Source organism: Elgaria multicarinata, chromosome 4 (assembly GCF_023053635.1).
Source record: "Elgaria multicarinata webbii isolate HBS135686 ecotype San Diego chromosome 4, rElgMul1.1.pri, whole genome shotgun sequence".
Classification (NCBI taxonomy): domain Eukaryota; kingdom Metazoa; phylum Chordata; class Lepidosauria; order Squamata; family Anguidae; genus Elgaria; species Elgaria multicarinata.
The window spans coordinates 95,373,400-95,398,332 of record NC_086174.1 but is presented as its reverse complement, the minus strand read 5'-3'; the positions used below and the strand labels follow the sequence as shown (position 1 = coordinate 95,398,332).

The 24,933-nt window shown below is 39.9% G+C and overlaps 1 protein-coding gene across 1 annotated transcript in view; it reads left to right on the top strand.

Moving 5' to 3' along the window:
* Positions 1 to 23,520, top strand: part of LIN28B (lin-28 homolog B) — an 85,354-nt gene extending 61,834 nt beyond the window's left edge. Inside the window, exon 4 of the mRNA XM_063125757.1 lies at positions 23,151 to 23,520. Within this exon, the coding sequence (XP_062981827.1) occupies positions 23,151 to 23,520 (370 nt within the window). The remainder of the gene's footprint in view (positions 1 to 23,150) is intronic.
* Positions 23,521 to 24,933: the final 1,413 nt, after the last annotated feature.

The window sequence follows — 24,933 nt, the reverse complement described above, 5'->3', positions numbered from 1 at the left end:
TATTTACATTGGAGTTAATGCTAATGGCACTGACTGAAAACATACTTTCCATAAACATGGGGAAACCAATATTGTCAAATTTTGAAAATTATCAAATGCTTAGTAGAAAATGGAATATATATATAAAAATTAATAGTCATTAATAGTGCTCTTTTATTTTCAGAAATATGTTGCCCTGTTAGCAACTGCTGCATATAACAAAACATTACTTTGAACAATGTAACATTTTTATTTGATCAAGAAGGGCTGTCAAGTTGATTAGGAGCGTTGGCTGGTAGAAATATGGAAATATCTCTCTGAACTAGAGCGCATTTAATCACATCTTTAAGTTTACCTATTAAACAATCCAAATTTGCCTCTCTTTTTATGAACATCCAATTTTTCTGATAGTAATACAGGGCTTCATATTCCTTCATTAAATAGTTATGATTTCTTGCACCCTAATCTTCAACTCTTGCATGAAAAATATCCTATATAAGATTCATATAATAAATCTTTTAGAGCCATAATAGTCTGCATAGTTTGGGTGCATTAAATTGTGCCTTGCAGTTGTAAAAGACTATGTCAGACTAATTTTATAATACATAGATAGCTGTCTTGCAGTGCTGTTTGCTTCTGCCTATCCTACAAGTTCTCATTCGTATCCTGGGAAACAGTTTCCCTTTTAAAATTGAAAAAAACAAAATTCTAGACAATATATTTATGGAAACTAGTTGAAAACCATGGTACTAAATGGGGCACATAGCCCTATTCTCCTTCTTACCCACCCATACAACATAACTTCTAGGCCTTTTTCAAGATTTTTGAGGGTAAGGTTAAGGTGATTTCACATTAGAGAAATGGACCGAACCCAGCTAGTGTTATTTTTTAAAACAAACTGGTCTTCAAGGATACAATCCTGTGATCACTAAGAGATCATCCCAAGAGCTATAAGAAACTGCAGAACTCCCCCTCTGTAGGCAGAGGGGAAGATCGGCTGTGAGGTCTTCTCTTGATAGGCCACAGAACTCTTCTGCCCTAGTTGTCCTGATGGTGGTGCTCCATAGGTGGTAAGGGCAGAAAGGGCTGTCACACGCATAAATCAGCGAACGCTTTGGATCTGCTGGATCCAAGGTCCCCTCATTCCCCAGATATATTCGTCCATCAAACAGGAAGAAAACTATGCCAGTTCCTGTTATTTGTTTGTTCTATTGAAATCAATGGGAAATAAAAAAAATTAAAAAGAAAGAAAAACTGGGCAAGTGGAGCAAGATAAATAGCTTCCCTCCATCTTCTTCCCTGTCCAGCATTAATCCAGTAGGACTCAGGAAAGTGGTGGTTCCTCCCACTGCCAACCTCCCTAGGATTGCTCTGTCACTGTTTCATTGGAGCTTCCACCATCCCCAGTCCTGTTGTCCTGTTTTCTGTCACTCTTCAAGATGTTTTTGCTTATTTTAATTATATCTTCACCTACAATTGTGCATTTCCTGCATTTTGGCTCCTAAAAACTGAATCCCTATTAAATCACCTCTCTAATATTTATAATATTTTGCCACGGTTTTAGAATACATGAATAATGTGTGTGTGGAGGGGGGGTTTCAGGCAAATGTATTTTATTCAGTGTTGGAAGGGAAGGCTCCAACACTGAATGTGATACATTTGCCTGAAAAGACTATTGTCAGTTGGCATCGTAAAAGTAAAACACACCTGCCTCAGCCAACCCAGCCATTACTGTCCAACTAATGCACAAACCAACAAAATGGTTTCTGGAAAAAGGGAAATAGCCAAGAAAGCAGAAAAGTTACTTTTCAAACTGCTCTGATGCCTGACTGACAGCAACAACAACATCATTATTGTACTAGCCCATGGCATTGAAAAGGTCTTTTTTTTGCAGGGGGGGAGTCAATTAATACTTTTATTTATTTTCCACAAAAACAGACACATAAGGAAGGTACAAAAACAAAAAAGAAACACTACAAACTATACATACTACTACACCACACATACATCTAGTAAAATAAACAATACATAAGGCTATATTTCATTTAAAGCGCTCTTCATGTCAGATGGCAAACATCCGTTGTTTCTATATTGCCAGGTACGGATTTCATAACAACAAGCTAATGTATATATATCAAAGGCAAAGGTGCAGGTTATATATAAAACCCACAAACAAATCATGGCCTTGAAAATTTTCGTGCAGATTTTCTGTACAAAACTTGGTTAAAATAATAAACATAAAAAATTACCTCATGAAATCCTAAATTACACCAAATTGGTCCATTATCCATTATATCAAATAGTCCCCTATACTAACTACACTGACCCTTTGAACTTCTTTTGGCTGGAATTTCCTTGCTCGTAGAGCACGCAAAGCTCCTCCATGTAACAAAAGGGTGAAAGCTTTCCAATAAAATCCAGAGGATTTCAAAATAGGTTGTTCTGAATTATACAAAATATTTTCTAAGAATTATTTCCTTGGTCCATCATACAAGAGGCATTTCAGTTCATAATTAATTATATTTTCTTGATTCAAATGACAGATACAGATCTGTTGGGAGTCAGGAACCCGTTTGTAGCTGCCATCCTACATGCCTGAAGGCATAACCTGTCTGACTTTAGATCTAAAAGATGGAGGTCTTCTTCCTTTGGTCTCTGAATCATTATTTTCTGTTTCCTGATGGGTGTATGCCAACCCTGCTGTTGGCTGTTTCACCGCCCTATAGGATAGCAACACTGGTATGTTCACCTTTGTTCCAGGTCTCCATACCTTGCCATTCATGGATGCTGGCTCTTTGTTAAGTGTACAGGAAATCTCTTACAGGCCACCATGTTTTTTCTTCCGTTTTTTCATACTGTTTTATTCCCTCCACTTTATTATTGGCATTGGCTTCTTTGCCTCACCAGCATTCGAGATGAACTTGTCATTCTGCAACCTTGCAGGTTACATTTTCCATTCAACAGAGCCGCCTGCAGAGGATCCCAGCTGCTTCCACTTAAACACTCAGAAAGTAATCCTCCAGAATCGGCTTGAGCAGGCCAGCATCTGTCTTTCACATTTCGGTCCCCTTGAGGTGCCTCAGATAATGCTCTGCTGCTATTCCCACTTTTTGGTTTGCCCTTTGATTCTAAGCCTGCCCCCAAACCCCTTTCTCTCTTTCTCCCAATCTTGCTACAGAGGAAGCAAAAAAGTCATTTTCTCTGAGGAGTATTCTGGTGCGTAGAGTTGTGAAATTCAAGGCTTCCTGAATTTTATCATTACCACAGGATGAGTTCATTTTAAGCATCCGCTTGTGCATAGCTAAAGAGAATACAGGAGACCATTCACAAGGCCATGGTTTGCCAAACCTTGTAGCAAGGACAGCTTCATACACTTCTCTTTTTGACAATTGGAGGGATAGTAGTAGTAGTAGTAGTAGTAGTAGTAGTAATAATAATAATAATAATAATAATAATAAATTTACCCACTTCTCCCTCTGGATTTAGGTGGGGAACAACATTGAATACAAAAATATAAAATACATAAAACTGATTAAAAACATAAAACCAAATACATTATTAAAATCTCAAAATCTTTTAAGACATTTTAAAATTCCAGGCCTGCTGGAAGAGATCGATCTTTATAGCTTTTTTAAATTCAGAAAGTCTATTAAGCTGGCGGATCTCTTCTTGCAGGGCATTCCACTGTCTGGGAGCAGCAGAAGAGAAGGTCCTCTGAGTAATGGTTTTCAGTATAGTTTTGGCTCACTGAAGTGAATTCTTCCCAGAGGACCTGAGTGTGCGGGGCAGATTGTATGGGAGAAGGCGATGCCGCAGGTAACCTGGACCTAAACCATGTAGGACTTTAAAGTTAATAATCACTTTATACTTTGCCCAGAAACTATTGGCAACCAGTGAAGTGATTTTAAAGTTGGTGAAATATGGTAACCCCTAGGTGTACCGGTGACCAGCCTTTGACACTAAGCACCTCCATCTTGTCTGGATTCAGCTTCAGTTTGTTTTTCCTCATCCAGCCCATTACTACCTCCTAGCATTCATTCAGAGGAGACACACTATCCTTAGCTGACCCTGTTGTCGAAGGCATAGAGTAGTATATTTGGGTGTCATCGGCATACTGATAGCATCCCACCCTATGCCTCCAGAAGACCTCTCCCAGCAGTTTCATGCAGATTTTAAACAGCACTGGGGACCGGATGGCGCCTTGTGGTATGCCATACAACAGCTCCTTCTTTGAGGAGCAGCTATCCCCAAGCATCACCATCTGGAACCTACCTGAGAGATAGGACCAGAACCACTGAAGCACAGTGCCCACGATTCCCAAACCCCACAGGCGTTCCGGAAGGATACTATGGTCAGTGGTATCGAAAGCCGCTGAGAGGTCCAGATGCACCAGCAGGGACATACTCCCCCTGTCAATACTCAAATGTAGATCATCCAGTAAGGTGACCATAGCTGTCTCAACTCCATATCCTTCCCTGAAGCTGGTTTGAAATGGGTCTAGAAAATCTGTATCATCCAAAACTGTCTGGAGTTGGAAAACTCAAATGCAAAACTCTATGCAAAACTCATATGATAGATTGATAGAAGCTCTGGGTGTTTCAAGCCATCATCACTTCTGTGACTGCTCAGTTGTTTTTGAGAGGGTAGAAAAGAGGTTGCTGCTGGAGTGGTATGAGGCTTTTCTGGTACTGCCTGGCTTTGCCAAAACCATTAATTGTAATTTTTATTTTTGTTTATCTGATGTATTTTCACAATGTTTATAACTCCACTGCCTACTCTGATTTTTATATCAAGACAAAACATATCCACAATATCTGTTAGTAGTATCGTGTCTGACATGCCTGCTTGCTTGCTTGCTTTAAAGTTATTTATGAATCACTTTTATTATTAAAGAAATTCCTAAGTAATGTATAGGGGACAAGATTGCCTTCCTATGGAATGCTTATAATCCAGAAGAGTTGGCACACGCCTAATTTGTTAACTGCCCAGAGAGCTTCAACTGTTGGGAAGTATAGAAATAAAATAAATAAATAGTGGTAGGGAGTTCCAGATAGTTGGTGCTATGACACTAAAGGCTCTATTCCAAGCTAGACCTCCAGAATCTTGGATACTGGCAGGAGCGTATCTCCTGCTTATGCTTTGCATATTTCATTCTTCAGGTGCAACTCAGATGTTCTTACATATGATTGCCAAAGTGGGGGCCCTTTAAATCTTAAGAAGCAGAGACAAATGGTTGCAGTCTTTATCTCCATATTGAGATCCATGCATGCAGGATCCTAGCCATGCCCCATTTCAATGAAAGGTAAACACTAGGGGCAGTGAAGGATACGCCTGCAGAAAAGGATATGCCTGCTGATTTGAGCATGATAACTGGAGTAAATAGTTGTAGATTGTTGGTCATATTAGTGCATCAGTATTTATGCAGAATGTTTTAATGTATGAAACCTAGAAAGCTTGCCAATGAGTTCATACTTCATTTTAATCTGTCTTTTATTTTTGAAATATTAAGAACATTTTCAATTAATTTTCCTAGGCACCCCACCCCTCCTCCAATTCTGAATGCATACAAGAGAAAATAGGTAATGCATCGCATCATGTGAATCATGACTCTCTATTTTAATGGCATATATTTTAAAAAAGAAATATTGCCTTCACTACCACCTTTGGGGGCAAATCATCAGGTTTATGGCTTCCACCTAACATCATGTGAGCAGATATCTACTTGTGCACTGGGATTTCCCCCCTTCAGTCACTCCCCTACCATGTACCCTCCCCCATATCTCAGGAGGGTCCTCAACCCTCCAGGTCAGATTCTGTGGATGCACAAGGGGTTGAAGAGGGAAGTGCAACTAGATTGCACCAGAAGCATCTATTCCATTGGACACTGGTGTGTGTATGTGTGTGTGTGTGTGTTAACTGTTGGTTTTAGTGTGTACCACCATGGCAAACAGAAAGGCATACTGTCTTTTACTTTTTTCTTTCTTTTTTGTTAGCTATATGCAGCACCCTAACCTTGTTTAGCTAGGATGGTATCAAAGGACAGATGTCCATATTTCAATGGTTCTAAGATCCAGGAAATTTATCTTGAAGCTCTTGACTGATGTGTGTTCATGTACCTTTTTCAGTGGCTGATTATTGTATGAAGTGTATGAAAATAGTTGCTGCAGATCAACTGTTCCAGTTAGAAGTTGTTTGCCTGTAGCATTATAAATCTCAAAGGGACATCCTGTGTTCCATTTGTCTTAACACCTATTTTGCTCCTGTTGAAGAGTAGCTAAATGCAGAACCCATACAGCACTCTTCATACTGGCTGGGATGAGAAAACTACCAGGATGCAGTTTCTGCTACTTGATTTGTGTCCCAGTGCTAGTGTGAGGGAAATTGTGATTCCCTGCTGGCCACAAATCCTCTACTGTGTAGGTGAAGGGAGAGTGGGATCATCCCAGACTTCCATATATTGATCAGCAATTCTGCACAGAGTCTACAAAAATACAGTTTGTACATATTTAGACTTTGTACAGAAGAGATAATCACTACATGGATCCATTATTCTACCCCCAACTCTACACAATGTAATCACACCTGAGATCACACAACACACTGAACCACCAAGGATTATCGTATTGTCTGAATACAGCAAGTTTTCGTCAGGGTGGTTTATCATTTTGTCCGAAGGCAGTGGGTTTTCTGCAGGGTGGGTTATTGTGTTGTCTGAACACAGCGTGTTTTCCGAAGGGTGGCTTGTTAACCATGCAGTGAGTTTCCTTTTTCTCAAACAAGCCAACTTGAGAAGCCATGATTTGTTGTTGGGCTGTTCAGGGTGGTTAATGAGGAATCCTGTGGAAAAGATTTGTTAAACAAGCCAGGATCAGTTTCGCAAGTGAGCAAAGAAATCTCAACTTGTTTCATCTAGTCTTTGTTTCTTTCCCATCTTTGTCTGCCAACAACCTGCTAATATCCCAAAAATCTCCTGGATTAGCATAGCCTCACTGTATCTCTGGCTCATTTATCATTAGCCGGGTACACAGTCTATCCAGGCAACTCTCGTAGGAGATCTTTGGCTGCTCTCAGAAGCCAAACCAATTTCCCCAATTATCCACTTCCTAGACATACCAATATAGGCTTGATTCTATAGTTTGTAGTGGTAGGAAAGAGTAAAGCCCTGTACGCCGCCCTGAGATCTTAGTGATATAGGGCGGGATATAAATATTTTAAATAAATAAATAATAAAAATAAATGAAATAAGAAAAATCATTTTCTCTGCACGTTTCCACTTTGTAGAGAAATTGGTTTTTTTGTGAAGTTAATTGGCATCCCCAACAGGTGACCGATGCCTAATGACATAGGAATATTTAGTCTATGGACAGAACAATTTCAAAGGAAAATCTCCTATTCTCTCTTACCTCTTTAGCAATAGCTACTGCCTAGCATCCAGCCAAGTATACTACGGTAAGTGTTTGTCATTTATTCCCAAAAGACTACCCAGCAAACACAGGTTTTCCCCCTGTATTTCTGATTTTGAAAGCTCTGATTTTCAAAGTAGCAGACACCTCCTCAGCTGTAAGTTGTGTAAAATGTCCTCTGTGCAAAGAAATGTTTATGCACAAATATCCACCATCTGCTGTACAGCTGGACACAAATGAAGTTAACACAAATGAAGTGAACTTGACTAGCACCAATCCATGACTCCCACCTCTATCAGGCCATTTATATCACCTGTACCCACTCACCCAATAAAGACACAAGTTTGGATTTATAAATACACTTTTCTGGTAAGCGATAACATCCATAGGTGAAACAATTAACCTTCAAAGAGCAAAGTTGTGCATGCAATATGGAGTCCAGGATAGTAAAATAACCAATGGTCGATTTTTAATTTTATTTCTCTGCAAAGCTGCAGTGAAGATAGAAGGGCAGGCTTGCGATGGAGGCCTTTCTAAAGAGGAGTTGGCTGAGGAAAGGAGTTTGTTTCTGGGCAGAATGAGGTGGGTGGGGAGAGGTGAGTTATGTAAAAGCACCAAGGTAGCTTAGCCTCAAGAGTTGATTTGTTTTCCAGGCGTCCAGGTAAGTAGCTAGGGTGGGACATGGAAACAAACCAGGCAGGATTGTGGGTTTGTAAACCACCCAGAGAGCTTCGGCTATTGGGCGGTACAGAAATGCAATAAATAAAATAAAATAATAAATAAATACGTAATGACAAACCTTAATTAATTCAAGCTAAGATTGGTAAACCAGCTTAAACTATGATTTGGACAATGGCTAGAGTTGCTCAGGGTGGGTTTGGACATTCAAACAGACCACACAAAATCTGATTTCATTTTGTGCCAGCCACGCTATTAATTTGCTACCTCTTATCACCTGCACAGGGTTTAGCAGTGATTCTGAGTAACTTAAAAGTGTACTTAATTTTGAAATCAATAGGAATAAACTTGTTTTATAGTTTCAATGCAGAAGTTGCCTGTGGCATTGGCTGTACTCACACATCGTTTTAGAGCCAGAAATCCTGGCTTGTTATACCACAATGTGCATATCTCCATTGCTCCTGTTTTTTCTTCCTCCTCATACAAGAAAGTGAATACTTCAAGCATGAATAGTGTAGTGCAACTTGTGAACCTTGGATTATGCTGTATTGCACCCTAACAAGCCAGGATTCATAAGCCTGTTTTAAACCAGCATTGGTTTGCATGTGACACTGAACTCCATGCCTGATTGGTTTATCCAGGAACAGGACAAACAAATAGGTATGCACATATTGTGGTTTAATAAGCCCAAATTCCTGGCCTAAAGTGTCATGCAAATGGTGTTACACCTTATATGGTGTAAAAAGGTTGAAGGCCTGCAAAATATTTAATTTTCAAATATTTTTATGGATATTTTCAAATCATCACTGCAAGCCCTACTAGAAGTGTATTGTTTTGGCTCTGTCCCCATGTCCAGGTTCCCCAGTCTGCAGTGTGAATGCATGTATCTGAAGCTGGCTACAATCCTATAAACACTTACCTGAGAGTATGTCCCATTGAACTCACGGGTTTACTTCTGAGTGGATATGCATAGGATTGCACTGATAATTATCAAGATGAGATCATAGATGTTATAATATCTCTTATTCCAAAATGATACAATTTGTTTTTCTAAGTAACTTTTTCACAAATCACCTTTTCTCAGATAAATGTGATTTGTCAATTTAGACAGTACAAAAAATGTCCACATGTAAGGACAAATTTTTAAAACGTTTCCAGTGTTCAGTAGAAATTACTAGCAGCTGAGGCACTAATATGAGGGGGAAATGGTATTTCAGAGTTCAGGTGTTTCCCACATTTATCATTAGCTGTATTGTAATCTGGATATAAAATATCATCTGAACAACTGGCTTGTATCCAAAAAATCCTTTGCTTCAGCCAAAACCACCTCCACTCACAAAAAGCAGCCTTTCCCATTTTCATCAGTCCAAAATCTGATGGAATTTCTTGATGGGACACAGTTGGTAGAGGGGGACCTGTCTTGGAGAAATGCTTCCCTTGCATGGAAACATCTTTGTATAAAAGCTGTTGTTTTAAAGCATTTACCTTTTTGATCTTGCACTGCACATAAAATCCAGATCTTTACTCCAGAATCTTATCTATATTTTCTGCAGTTACTTGACAACCATGATCTCAATTCCATTTAAAATCATTGAACCAAGGACTATAGTAAATTATTAAATTTTGTCCATAGAATTAAAGATATATGTTTCCATAATTTCTTTTAGTCTAAATTGAACTTAACCACCAGCTGCAAAGTGACATGACCTAAATTGTAAATACGGAAAACTGGAATTGTGTATGGTTCAAAGATTTAACATTTCTTATATGAAATTGCCCCATCTGTTTCCTGGGAGTCAATGTAGCATAGTTGCTAAGAGACTGAGTTATGAATTGGAAATTGTCCATTTTGAATCTGGTCTCTGCTTAAGCTCACTACATGGTTTTAGGCAAGCCACTCTCTCAGCCTTACCCACCTCTCGCATCTGTCAAATGGGGAGATAATAATACTGACTTACCTTATAGGATTGTTGTAAAAATTATAACCAGTTAATGCATGTGATTTTAGTATGACTTGGATGTAAATGCAGTTGAAAATAATGGGATTTATTCTTAAGTAAGGGAACCACCAGATCTCTATCACATGATCAAAGTAAAGGAAAATAGATCCTTCACAATTGCAGACAGGAGGACTTTCGCACTGGTGGACTATCAGGAAAAGGGTTTAAGGCGGGGGGGAATTGAAAAATTCCATAAAAAATCAAGGGATGAACCGATCTGATTCAAACTTGGCATGGCTAAAGTCCTTCTTAAGAGCTATCACTGTGTGAAGGTTGATCTCTTTAACATTACGCAGTTGTAAGCATTTTGGTTACCTTGGAGTAAAGGACAAGACCTGACACCTTTACAAAAGAAATTAGTTAAAATTATTGTTCATCTGCCCACCCTTTGAAGTGAGCAAAACAAGCCTTCACTCCTCCTCCCCTGTAAACCTTTCCCAAGCCAAGGGGCAGCAACAGTCTCGGCCCATGCACTCCCTCTTGCTTCCTTACAAACAACCTCACTTCCTTGGAGTTTGTTTAATATGATTTTAGGAGAAAGTATAGTGTGTTGTTTTACCGTAATTGCACAGTTTCAGGCTGAAGTACTATTGTATTTGGCAGAAATAAATGTGTGTTTTTTTAAAACAAAAAACAATGAACTGCATGGGAAAGGAGAACTTAGGAGGCCAGGCGGGAGATTTCTCCAGCTAGTAGCGCCTTATGTGAAAAGATACATGAGCTGAAAGAGTGCAACAACACACAGACGTGGAAGTGCCCAGCGCTCAACTTGTAAGGAAATGGAAGGGGAAAACGTGGATGAAAACCAGATTAAAAAGTAGGTGTGATGGAGCACTGCCCCAATGGGCCCCCATTCACACCATCCCATTCAACTGTCTTCTCAGGTTTTTTTATATATATATATCCTTAGAACTGTCAGGGAACCACAATAACTGCAGCAATTAAGATACAGTTCTGAAAAGCAACCACGAAATGTGGAGGAGCCAATATCTCCCCTTTCTGAAGAAGCTAGAGACTTGGGGAAGTGTTGAAGGTGAAGGGCACTAAGAAGTGTCAATTCAACACTTAAAAATGATAGTGTTCTTTTCAACCGACAACTCAACAATTGGAACCTGGCAACTGTAACCAAAGTAGCCTGTATACAATCCCCTCTTGTCAATTTGCATGTATGTAACCTATTGGACTTTGCTGCTCCCTTTAACAGCTGAAACATACAAGAAAATTGACAAGGCAGGACTACACATATTGGACAGCCATCAGAACACACTTGAGAAAGATTGACCCCCCTAAAAATTAAAAAAAAATGATCACATTTGAGCAGTTTTCTGGAACTGGGGAAAAAATGGTGGCGAACCAGTGACAGATGCCCCAAAGTGCCTCTTGGACATTGGTGGAGGAGCTGGCGGTGGCAGTGGCAGTCACAAGAGTGACAGTTTTGCTGTTCTTGCCAAGTGGCTCTGCAACTGATTTCTGCAACCCATGATGAAATTTCCTCTGGGGTTTGAATGACAACAGCCCACCATGGATTGAACAACCATGGGACAAGCTATGGTTTGTCAGGAGGGCTTGTTAGCAAATAATAGGCCACCCTGAGGAAAATGGTCTGAGTTCAGATGACATGACAACCCATTGTGGCTAGTTTCCCATGATGGGTTGTTACGCTATGTGAACCTAGTGTCAAAATATTGGCTCAAAACATACATTTTGAGCCAGTGTATGCATTCCAGTGATTGTCTTTTAATTTTTAAATTTATTTTTTATATTTCAGTAGCCAAAGCTCTTTAGCCAGTTCATGACAATTAAATCATATAATACAAAGTGATAATTTGTGTTTTCCCAAACAAAATCTCCATCTTCTGGGAAATGGAGTGGTTTTATCCTGGTTGTGCTTTTGATACTGTATTTTGTATTTGTGTTTTTAACCTGTTGGTAGTTTTATTATTTATTATGGTTTTAATTTTTGTGAACCACCCAGAGAGCTTTGGCTATTGGGCGGTATAAAATGTAATAAATAAATAATAAATAAATAAAATTATCAGTTGCCACATCTGTACTCATTAATGAAAAATATTGTTCAAATAGCAGAATCCCCAATTATTTTCATAATAGGTTTTAAACCAAAAAAATGCTTCAAAGTGTTAACCAACAATGTTTATTTATTTATTTATCACATTTATACCCCGCTCCTCAGCCAAAAAAGGCTCTCGGAGCGGCTTACACTTAGCAAAAAAGACAGTCCCTGCCCTCAGGCTTACAGTCTAATAAAGACATGACACACAAGGAAAAGGAGTTCAGCAGGGAAGAGGTAAAGAGAGAGAGAAATTAAGTGGACTGGGAAAAGGGCTGATGGGATTGTCCTGCTGCCGAAGGAGGGGAGTCCAACTGAAGCAGGCCCCGATGTTTCCTCGGCCTGCTCCTGTCCCCTTGGTCTTTCTTCTTCCCCACAGGGCCAAGATGGCAGTTTGCCCTGTGGGGGTGGGGGAAGAGTCCAACAGGAGCAGGCCCCAATATTTCCTCGGCCTGCTCCTGTCCCCTCGGTCCTTCTTCTTCCCCACAGGGCCAAGATGGCAGTTTGCCCTGTGGGGGTGGGGGAAGAGTTCAACAGGAGCAGGCCCCAATGTTTCCTCGGCCTGCTCCTGTTCCCTCGGTCCTTCTTCTTCCCCACAGGGCCAAGATGGCAGTTTGCCCTGTGGGGGTGGGGGAAGAGTTCAACAGGAGCAGGCCCCAATGTTTCCTCGGCCTGCTCCTGTCCCCTCGGTCCTTCTTCTTCCCCACAGGGCCAAGATGGCAGTTTGCCCTTTGGGGGTGGGGGAAGAGTCCAACAGGAGCAGGCCCCGATGTTTCCTTGGCCTGCTTCTGTCCCCTCGGTCCTTCTTCTTCAACATTTTGGTTAACAAGTTTAAGCATTTTTTGGTTTAAAACCTATTACGGATCACTTAGTTATTTTTGTGTAACTGATTCATTGATGAAATTATGATAGAGACCAATGTAATCTGATTGAATGTCATGCGAAAGCATTAAAACACAAAGAGGGATCATATTATGTGTAAGATGAAGGAGCCTGGGGGATATTTATATAAAATGAACTCAAAGTCATGTGTGTCCCGAATGTAAATTAACTGAAATCCCCTATTTTGCAAGTGTACATCTAGAAGCTTCCATGTACCTCTTGGATGAAAGGGCCAAAACATGCAAGATCAACGCTTAATTTGATCATGTCCGGTTGACAACTGAAACAATTCATGTGCAATTGATATAGAAATGGTTGGCAAGCTGTAGAACAGGTAATCTCCATAAATACCACTGATTAACATTAAACTAAAAATACTGCTAAGGCATCTACACTTCCTCCGTTCAAGTATATTTTCTGAGGTAAATTTAAATAGAAGTGGTTAGTGTTTGCATCAGTGATTTTCTTTGTTATAGTATTATATACTCAAAGAGTATAATTTTTAAGACAGTTAAGATCCCAGTTAAGAAAACATGAACACAATCCTGATTAGCTGTGAACAAAAAATGTATTACAAGCTTCATGACTTTATGGAAAAGGCGGGAGATAAAGAAGTGAAAAGCTGCATGTCCTACAGTATTTGGAGCTAACATGAATACCTCCCTGTTGCTTTCTCCTCCCCCATCTTCTCAATTGTAAATTTCTGTCATGCATGTCTCTTCAGACGGTCCTCAATTGTTCTCATAAAACGTTGTTTTTGTGCAACGTTCCTCCTGTAGCAGCAGTAGTCTTTCTGCTTGTTGTAAAATTGGCTTTCAATCCCATTTTCTTTCTTGGTCTTCAGAGTGTTTGCAATAATAGTATTAATCCTCCACGCTTTTGCTCAGTGGGTTATTTCTCTCAAACACTGAAGGGATTTACAATTAAACAAGAATCCTAAGCAGTGTGAAATACAGCTGGAATGTAAAAATAATCAACTCTTTCCCTCTACTGCTTTTTGGTGTTAGAATAAGAGACACATGTCTTAAAAATAAATGAAAAGTGCTGCATAGTATGGTATTAAAATTATTTCTTTCAAAGAAAAATATCCCCATTATAACAGAGGGTTGCTTATGCATAATGCATTAGGTTCAAGTCCAGGAAATTGCATGTGTGATTTCCAGATTTAAGAGAGCGTTGTGTGAAAAAAAAATCCGCCTTTGCCCATGGGAAACCCCTTGAATAAGCTGTAATAATAATCTTGATGTTGTGATGAAATGTTGGATTAGCTATAATCACACAGTAGCATCTCTTTATTTTTATTTCTGCTCCTTTGGTGCTAACTGGATGAACCATTAGGCAGTGATTTATTATTATTTATGAAATTAGTCTGAGGAAGTTTTTGCTCCTAAGCCAACACTGAAGCCATGCTTTTTTTTGTAATTTAACTTGATTTTTGTCATTTCATCTTTTGTCATGTATCTCTGGCATCCGGATAGGATAGTTACAGAACTGCTCCTGTATTTTGCTTTCCAGATCACTAATTTCCTTAAATGGATGTTATGCCATTGATGACTTGACACACATCTTTGTTTTTATAAACCATACAGCAGACTTTGAAGTAAATTTTGTTGATTTCAGTTAACTTACTCCAGAAAGGGCATGCCTAAGTAATTCTCCCCATCCTTTTAGAAGACATGAAATATTGGCTAAAAGTCTCATTTGCACTTGTTTAATAAAATACAATCTTTTCAAACTCTTTGTTAGTAAGAAGAACTTTTAATTGGTCACTGTTTTCCTAAATGTGATTTTGTGAACTATTAACATTTAAAGACACAAAAGAATCAGCAGGAGAACATTTAAGGGAGCAATTCAAAGCTCTCTGCATATTGTAACCAGCAGCTAATTCTGAAATGGTTTTCTGGCAATGAATAATATTGCAAAACAGTACAAATGATAATGCTACTTGCCATGTATATTGGACTAATGATCCAAATCGTATTATAGGTCAGCATGAAAAAGACAGTTGTGCTTGCTTTCCTTGTTGCTTAGGTCAGCTGAGCAGTAATTAAAGCCAACTATTTACAAGCTCCTTTCCACTGGAAATATAGGCCATAGATGATGTACAACAACAACAAAATCTCATCTTTATGTTAGAAAAATAGGTTAGCTAAGCTCAATTCAATCTCTGCTTCAGTTTCAGCTTTGATTCTTAACTGATCTTTTTAATTTTTACTGTGCCATATCCAATGGCTCAGGGCGGGGAGCAGAAACAATCCTCCTAGCTGAACAAAATAAAAACCTTATCAACTTTCTTTGAATCAACTTCCTTTCTCTTCCCTGCTTTAATTCAAGTTTCATAAGCAAGAGATTTCTGTGTGTGCATACTGTTACCTTCTAGATCTGAGTTGGAAAGAAGATAGATCGGGATCTACCAATAGATCTCTGGGTGGTTTGCAATAGATCAGCAAGGATTTTTTTATTGCCTTCCACCTAAATTATACTGCTGGAACAAAGAAATATTGGGTTAATCAAAAGTGGATATTTTTGGCTAGAAAATGTGCAAGTTCACTACTGGTACTAGAAACAAATTGAGTTCTTTCATTTTACATTGCACCTAGCTCTGGATGGTAGCTCTCACAGTTTTAGTGAAAAATGAAGTAGATCCACATGTCTGAAGTCTGCCCACCCCTGCTCTAAATCTCACAGATCTAAAGTTAAATTTCTTTGATGGACAAATTATTGAGCATCTTTCTAAAAGAATCCATAAGAATTTCTTTAAAATTTGGGTTTAGTAGCTTACTATCATGTACCGTCATCAGAAAAGATGCCTTGCTTTTCTACATCTTGAAGTGTGGATATATTTGACATTTGTTCTATGAAAAATATATTGAAACACATCTAGCACACCATAAAACATACACGGCATTGTAACATTGTAATATAGTTGAGCGCAGTGACTAAAAGGAATTCACTGCTTTGAATCCTTTAATGCCTATCTTGAGTCTAGATGGTGCAAAGTGATATTATATGTGCACATAGCTATTTTCATTTTGGTAAATTCCTTGGAAAGGCAAGTATTTCAGAATGGGTGTGATCTAGTAGGACAGTGTCATGTCTAACCCTACTGCCCCTGTTTTGGGAGAAGGTGTTTCAGGTAATCAATCAGAATCATATTCAGAACTAGAAGACGCAGCCCCAGACACCAGCCAGCCTGTACCAGTGGGGGAGGAAGCTCTCACAGGCGATTCCCCAGCTGGGAGTCAGCCCTCTCCAGAGCATATCTCCTCAAGGCCAAATCCTACACACTCAGTGGGAACTGAGTTTTCTTCCAGGGGCAAGCGTCCCGAAAAACTAGCTGATGCTACGGTCTGCCAGAAGCTGAAACCAGAAGTTGAAACGCATGGCATGAAAAGAAGGCATGAGAAAGTCAGAGAGATTAGACCAGAAGCTGCCACCACACCAGGCGCTCTGAAGTTACAGGCATTTGAGAAGTAGCTTCTTATTCTTCTTGAATGAACAATTGTCTTGCTTTGTTTGCATAGTTTTGCCTAGGTGGATGTTTCCAAGAGGTTAGACTCTGTTCAGGTAGAAGAGACGTTTATTGCTTAATAAAAGCTTTGTGGATTACTTAGCTAGCCTCATCATTTGCCTCCCATCGAAAGTAAGCGTTCTGAGAAATACGACAGACGGTATGATTGGTATGACTTGTATAAAGAAAACTCAGAAACTGAATTCAGGTCATAAATCTACTTAGTGTGAACAAATTAGAGATGCACACTGACAACAAGATTTGACTTGGACACCTATTTGGTGCTTTGGAAAACAGCCCAATTCTACTCAGACCCAGTTCAGAGGCAGTCTGCCTTGACGCGGGTACCAAAGTCGAGTTGAGATTCAGAAATCCAAGGCTTCATGCCTCCCATTGACTATTTGAAAAAGGGTATAATTTGGCCCTTATTGACCATTTTCCTGAAAATGACAGACAGCACAGAGGTGGCCTGCAGTAAGAAAGCTCTAAAAGTTTCAGAAGGATAGGTTCAGCACCTTTTGTGGAAGGAGAGCCTTCAAATTTGGGGGGGGGGGGGTGTTTGTGATTTTCTTGCCATTCTTTCTCCAAGGTGTCAATTTGTATGAAAATGGCAAACATCATTGCGATGTCCCCAGGCAAGAAATCTGGAAATTTTTAGAAGGATAGGTGAGGCAGATTGGAAGTTATGATTATTGTAAACCACCTTAAAGCTTTTTTTTTTCATAGTGAAGCCTGGTGGTCTTGGAAGAATGGCCATTCCCCAGTCCCATCTTTGCCCTGTCCCAAAGCATAGTGATTGAAGAGCCGCTAGTAAAACATGCCCTATAATTAGAAAATGGAGCTGTTGGTCACTAAACCCTACTCACCCACTCACTCACTCACTCATAGTCAGTGTTTAGAGAACTAAAGGCAAAAATTATATTTTTGGAGACACACTGTCTGCCTTTCTGAAGCCAAATCATAAATGGAGCTTTGTGCAAGAGTCCAGCTTCAATTCTGATCACTTTGAAGGGAGGCCTGTTTTTGCCTCAGAAGTAACAGAAATCATCCAAAGGTGCCAAATTCTGCTCAGGCCTTGGCCAAATCCAATGCTCATCCCTAGTATAAATGGGTGCTACAACCACATAATACAGGGTTTCAACCAAAAGATATGTTTTCTTTCTTGCTTGCTTGCTTAGTGAGAAGGAAGAAGAATTGAATCTCAATTATGGCATGCCCTATTAAAAAGTGAGGGGGAGAGTCAAAAATTCAGATAACTATAGAAAGTGCATTTCTCTGTGAACCATAACTGAGGAGGTTGTGGGGTGGGTATATAGCCGTTTAGGCTATATCCTTGTGTATCTGCAAAAAGTGATGAGCCCCCTTTGAGTAGATGCAAGGGCTCTGGCAGCTGGCTTTTGGTCAATTGCGGAAGTGAAATGGTTCACTGAATTGGATAACCCGGTACATACCATAGTGACTGATTAAATTGATTTGTCCATTGCTGCTGCCTGCTCTGTTGCAGAAGCCCTTTAGCCTACTTTAGAACTCAATTCTCAAAGAAATGGGTGTGGGGAAATACTATGCTTCTGGATGTATGTGAACCTAAACGAAAGAAGCTGACCCAAATTAAATTTGCTGCCAGAAAAATGCTAACTTTATTTTATTATTTAAATGGGGCTTCTAGATTTAATTCTTTACTGGAGTTAACATTTAAAGTTTCTATCACAGCCTAAATAGTCAAATCTTCTTGTCTAACATCCTTTTAAGCTTCCTTGCAGTGGGCCTGCTCAGACAACATGCTGAGCCATGGTTAGGCGCTAACCCTTTTGCAGCAAAAGATTAGTGAGCATGTTTAAACCATGGTTATGTAGCCACCATGGTTAGGAACGGTTCACATGAAATGCTAAGCCATAATGTTTAGCTCAAAATGTTTAACCACCATGACTTAGTGTGTCATCTGAACAGGGTCAGTGTTGAAAAGGGTGGTTTTAAGATGTCCCACTGTAACTAAATAGAGAAAAAGCCAAATTAACCACACAAATATATTGTCACCATAAATCTATCTCCATTAAGACAACTAGATTTTCCTAATATTTACTTAGCTATTGTTTGGGGTTGCAACTCTGAGGGTGAAATTTCTCATCATGTGGTGCAGTGAGTGGTAGCTTTAATCATGTGGAAAGATGGGGGAGTTCACACAATCAAAACAAGCCACTGTTGCAAGCCCCTGGGTTATTTGAGGGTTGTTTAACCTGCAGCAAGCCATGGCACAAAACTTGGAAGCAATGATAAGCAGTGGCTGGTTGGTAATTATGCAAATAGCACCTATAGCTTGCAACAAGGCTTGTTTTGATCATGTGAACCAGGTCACTGTCTCTAACCACACAGTGAGCCAAGTATCCTCATGTTTCCACAAACCCTTGGAAATCTGGGGAAGGTATGGGGTGGTGGTTGGCTCACCACATAGCCAGAACCAAATCCTATCACACAATAAGGCAACCTTTGCCAACCTGGTGCCCTCCAGATGTTTTAGACAAGAACTTCCAGCATTCCTGGTCATTGGCCATGCTGACCAGGCTGATACAGTAGGTGTTGGTCCAAAACATCTGGAAGGCATCAGGTTGGCAAAGGCTGCAGTAAATGATCTCAGCTTTAATTTTGACAGGCAGTATAATGGATAGTTATGTCCCACTTGACATGTGGAGGATGCCCTTAGGTGTAGCTACTTTGATGCTCTGTCCCACTGCTCTATTTCTGGGACTGTGATTTCAGACTGCATAATGCCTCAACCCTTTCTTCCCCTTCTTCACTGAATTCCTGGCTAACTAACTGCAAATCTGTAGATTTAAGGAGAACATAAGAGCCATGCTGGATCAGACCACAGGTCTGTCTAGTGCAGCACTCTGTTCACATAGTGCCCAACCTGCTGCCCATGAAAAACCCACAAGCAGGACATGAGGGCAACAGCACCCTCCCACCCATATTCCTCAGCAACTAGTGTACAAATGCTTATTGCCTCTGATACTGGAGGTAGCACCTAGCCATCAGGACTAGTAGCCATTGATGCCCTTCTCTTCCAGGAATTGATCTTGCCCCCTTTTAAAGCCATCCAAATTAGTGGCCGACACTACATTAAATTTAAAATAAGGACTTACTGTAGCTAGGTGACCATGAAGGAAATGCAAGCCCACAGGAGACTCTTGAGTCCCTCCTCTCCTACGCCTTCATCTCATAGGTTAGGGAAGAAGAGAGAACACAGTCCAAGGGTAGGTCCCCCTTGTAAAGCAGACCATGGGGATCTTCCCCACATGCGGGTTTAACAGTTATATTGATTAGACTACATTACAGAGCTGCTTTCTTCACTTTTACTGAAGTCCTTAGTAGGAGACAATAGTTCTTTAGGGGAGACTCTGAGCCAAAATTCAGTGTCTCTGCATGCACCCATTGAAACATTAAGAAAACTATTAACAAAAAAGCACTTGTGGAAATAGGAAGGAAATATAAGCGAAGGCAGCCAGGCTCATCTTTAATCCTTAGCATGTGTGACAGGCAGTGTAAAGAAATATTTGTTTCCCCTTCATGAGGGCTGGTAAAGGATCGACACATGTAGGCTGCTGAAGAAGTCTCTGGAGGAGAATGCCACTAAAATCTGCTGTCCTTAAGAGGGCTCTTAATGATACTATAAGTTTTGCAGCAGAATGAAAGGAATAGTAAACAATCTTCTTGTATTGCAAAACATCCACTGCAGAAAAATAGCACACAAAACAAATTGCAACTCAGCCTTTACTGAGAGAGGTACCATTAATAGGATTAAACAGGAAGGAAGAGGGCATACATGCACTAGCTAAGACTAGCATGAAGGGGATTGTTCTAACTCATGAGATACTCTGGGTGGGACACTGGCATGGAGAGCCAGCTGTGATGCCCCTCTGCCATCATTAAAGTCAAGCTTGAGCTATGCTTGGGGGTGGTGCCCTTGTGTAGCAGCCACCCATGCTAGATACTTTCAGCTCTGCTGGGCATACCTTCATTCACAACCTGAGGTAGTGTCCCCACTGCAAGAACCGCTCCAGCCTTGCAAGTTCCCTGTTATCCCTCATCTCAGCTGAGGTGGAGCTTGCTATGCATCTTCACGTTCTCATATTGTGCCATTTTCCAATTCCACCCTGGTTCTTCTGCCAAAGTTGTGGTGGAAGAAAAAAGAATAAAGCAGATGCCACCAAACTGAATCCATCCAACCAAGATGCATAAACATTAGCCATGAAGAAGGGAGGGGAAAGGGGTGCAAAACCATACCAACCTCACAGCCAATTGAGGCTAGTAGGAAAACAATCCTTCCCGGCCATCATAAGGGGTGACGAGTCAAAAGTCCATTGCACTTGCCTAAAGCAAGTGGCTAAGTTGCGCTTCTTATCTGTCCAGATATAATGCCATATTTCCAGCACTTTAAATGCTTTGTTGCCACTTCTTACTCATGGAACTCAGAACATGATCTGTTGTGAAGCCAGATATGCTGCCTCTTCTTTGTAGCCGAGCAACCTTACCCCACATTGTAGGCTGTGTTGTGCCTGTGAGGGCCCCTTAGGATGTCCTACTACTACTACAAAACATGATCTACCTGGAAATTCTTCTGCCCAGGCCTCATTGAAATGGGGGAAAAGCAGTGTATGATCACTGCTCCCTCCCTGTGCAGCTCTAATCTCCTTCAGTGCAGCTTGCTCAGGAGTCCTAGATCATTCCTCTGGTCTGTGATAATCTTGCTGGGGGCAGTTCTGTGTAGTGAAGAGTTCTGACCCTTTACCAACCCCCCCCCCCCCACACACACACTATTATTTTGTACTTAAAATCCAATATTGATTGTAATCTGTGTTCTATATTTTTTAGGATTATGGGTATGCACATTAACACTCACCATTTTATACATTAGTAACAGAACTCTCCCCCCCTCTCTCTGTGTGTATTAATGACCCCAAACCCATCAGCATGTACTACACATACAATTACTTTTGAAACAGTAGCATAAAAAAAATGCATGAGGGAGGAAAATATTTAGATACTTGCTGCCCTCTAGTGGGCTATGTTTAAACATATAAAAAATACCTGAGCAATCACCAATAATCTGAAGTATCCTTTCTACATGTCTACTTTCCACTGGAATTACCTCAGTAACTTATTCCTATGAAATAAGAATTTCATAGGAAATTCTTTATATGTGTAAATTCTTTATATGTGTTTAGATGTTGTATTCCACCACCACCCTGCCCCCAGTGTTATTTTCTCTTGAGCTCTGTAGAGATCTACTACTCACAGCATTATTTTTTGTGTCTTCGTATGGTCCACACAATGTTTTGTTGCTATGCTCCAGAAAAATGGCTGCCTTCAGGATAGCAAATACTTCGCTCTTCATCATGTGGGATAATGACCCAGTGGCTGCAGGGGAGTGGGGGAGGGAACGGAAATGTTCTTCCCATGAATGTCTGTATGCTGTCTTAGTATCTAGGACATGACAATGGCCACCAAAGGTACCTGAATCCTATCCAAGTAGAGGCTCACCCTCAAACAACAGTTTACACTTGAAGATTAACCCTGGATTTGAAAAGGAAAGTGCATGCCTCATACCATGATATGAACATCCCCATACAAATAGTGCCTTCAAGCTTCTTGCTCTGGGACGTTTTTTGTTTATAAAATATCTTCCATTTCTGTGAAGCTTTGGTCCTAGCATATCAGGTTGCCTCTGCAACTAAAACAAAACCTAATTCCGTGTGAGTAGATGCAAGTAGTTAAGTTTTGTTCACTTAATTTTTTGTTTACTTAATTCATTGTTCACTTAATTTTTCTAACATTTATATATTTTAGTACTGACCACTGTGTATCATATCCAAGATTCCTTGCATATTCTGTATTTTATGTGGATTGATCATTATTCCCTGTATACTAAAAGGTGGACTTCCTGACATAAAGTGATCAGGATTTAATATAGGGCTAGTTTCTTCATTTAATATTGTATTATTACAATATTACATTAAAACTGCTTTGAGCGCCATTTTCTTGGTGGAAAGGTGACATAAAAATGGAATAAATAAATAAATAAATTTACCTTGTTGTGAACAAAAGTATGTACTGAGGGAATTGGCAAATGTTCCAATGACAGATATGCATGCATGCACTAAATTTTTATTTATTTATTTATTACATTTCTATACCGCCCAATAGCTGGAGCTCTCTGGGCGGTTCACAAAATTTATGCTCACACATACCCACCAACCTCATTGAAGCAGACAGCTTCTGGGTTATTTGTATGTTGAGGTTACTTCTAGTTAAGAAGCTACATTGTGCTTGTCCCATTCCTTTCCTTTAAACTTGGAAGGAAACCAGAAAGTTGCACACTCCTTACCAGTCTATCCATGAATGGAAGAAGTCCATTATAAGCCTAAGTGAATTTGCTCAAGGTTCCAGGTAACATGACGTGCACATCTTGCTTGACTCATTTTCATTCCGGTCCCAAGTGAGACCTAAAGGACCCTTGAATAGGATTTTTCCTCATGTATTATGAACAATTACAGATTAATGCTTCCTGTTTTTTAATGTTTAAAATGCTTTTCTTGTAAATTCTCTCCATTTAAAAAAGAAATTGTATTTTGCAGATGCTACAATTGTGGTGGCCTCGATCATCACGCTAAGGAATGTACTCTACCTCCACAGCCAAAGAAGTGCCATTACTGTCAGAGTATCATGCACATGGTGGCGAACTGCCCACATAAAACTGTTCCGCAGCAGCCCACTAGTTATCAGGGAAGATACGAAGCAGAATCCCAGCCCTCCACATCAACGGTCCTGAGAGAAGGAGGAGGGGCTTATGGCTACATATCTCCATCCTATTCTCAGGAGGGAAAGGCAGACATCTTAGAACATTCAGGCAGGTCACCACAAGAAGCCGCTTCAAGTAAATTATCTCCATCACCTGAAGAACAAAGCCGAAAGGGGCCCTCTGTTCAAAAAAGGAAAAAGACTTAAAGAGCTTTCATCACAACCTTTCATCTCCTTATCCTCTTGGGATGTCTACCTCATTCAAGCACAAGGAGAATAATTTCATGTATCCTGCAACCAACTTTGAATTTTAACTACTGTTGAGAAACTGTGGTCTTCAGACCAATCACTCCAAGCAAATTTCATTTGAGCTGAATGTCTTGTGTTTTATTGAGCTGGTTTGGGTGTCATGATAAACCATGGTTTATCACAATGGTAAAGTGTGCATTGGGTAGTGTCTCCCCTCTCCTACTTCAGACAGCCGTTCAGAGTTTTTGCTTTCATTTTTTTATTGATTGCATCTTGTCGCTTTAACAATACCCAACAAACTTGGGTAAATCTTAACTGGTTTGTTTGAAACAAGCAAACTTCAAACCATGAGTTAAGAAGATAACTTGTTTCAACAAACCATAGTTAAAACTAACCACAGTTTAGAGTTTTAATTAATGTTAAATTGCATTCATTCAAAAATGGAAACAAAAGCTTCTGATCTCCTCACAGCCATGTCGGAGAGGAATGGGGAGAAACATGCCAGTCCAGGGATGAGCAACCTAGTAATATCCATGTGTTTTAGACTGGCACTCCCATTAGCCAAGACAGTATGGTCAATGGTCAGGGATTGTAGGAGTTGTAGGCCAAAATATCTGGAGGGCACTGGGTTACCTCTCCCTAGGCCAGCCCAAGGCTCACTGCAGATAATTACTGCCACAATTAACTATAATTTATCATGATGTGTGAACTGGTCCATGGTCTGAGTCTGTGATGTCTTGAATGTATACATTCAACACTCTATTTCCTTGGATACATCATCCATTGGAAAGCAATAGTTTGAGTGATTTTTAAAATAATTATTCTTGGATTTTTTTTAATATGTTGCCTTTTTATTATACAAGAAAAAGAAAGGGGGAAAACAAATCACAACTGTCATTCCATGTGAACCCAAAGAAATGTTACTATTTAAAGCTGCCATTGGTCATGGTACTGAAAATACTAAGACATCCTTGTAGGGTTCAGGGTAGATTTTTTTCCTCCTATTCATTACCCAGGAGAGCAATGTATTTTACTGCTCACCTTGAAAGGGCAATGCCTTGGTTTTAATATGCCTCAGAATTGCCACAATGTTTAAATAATTAAAAGGCGCTGCCCACTCTTTCCCCTCCCCCAAAGACAATGAATGTGTTGTTTTCTGTGCTGGTATCTCAAATATTGTATTAAATTAATATGGTTGAAATGCAGGTTAGGTGACTGTGAGGGAGAATGTATACGTTGAAATGATTGTTTAGGGTGGTGTTGTGATACCACAATGAATCTTTGTATTTTGTGAAAATCTTGAGGTGTTATGAAGGTAGCAATAGCAGCAGCATCTTCTTCAGACTCAATCCTCACAAATTATATGTGATA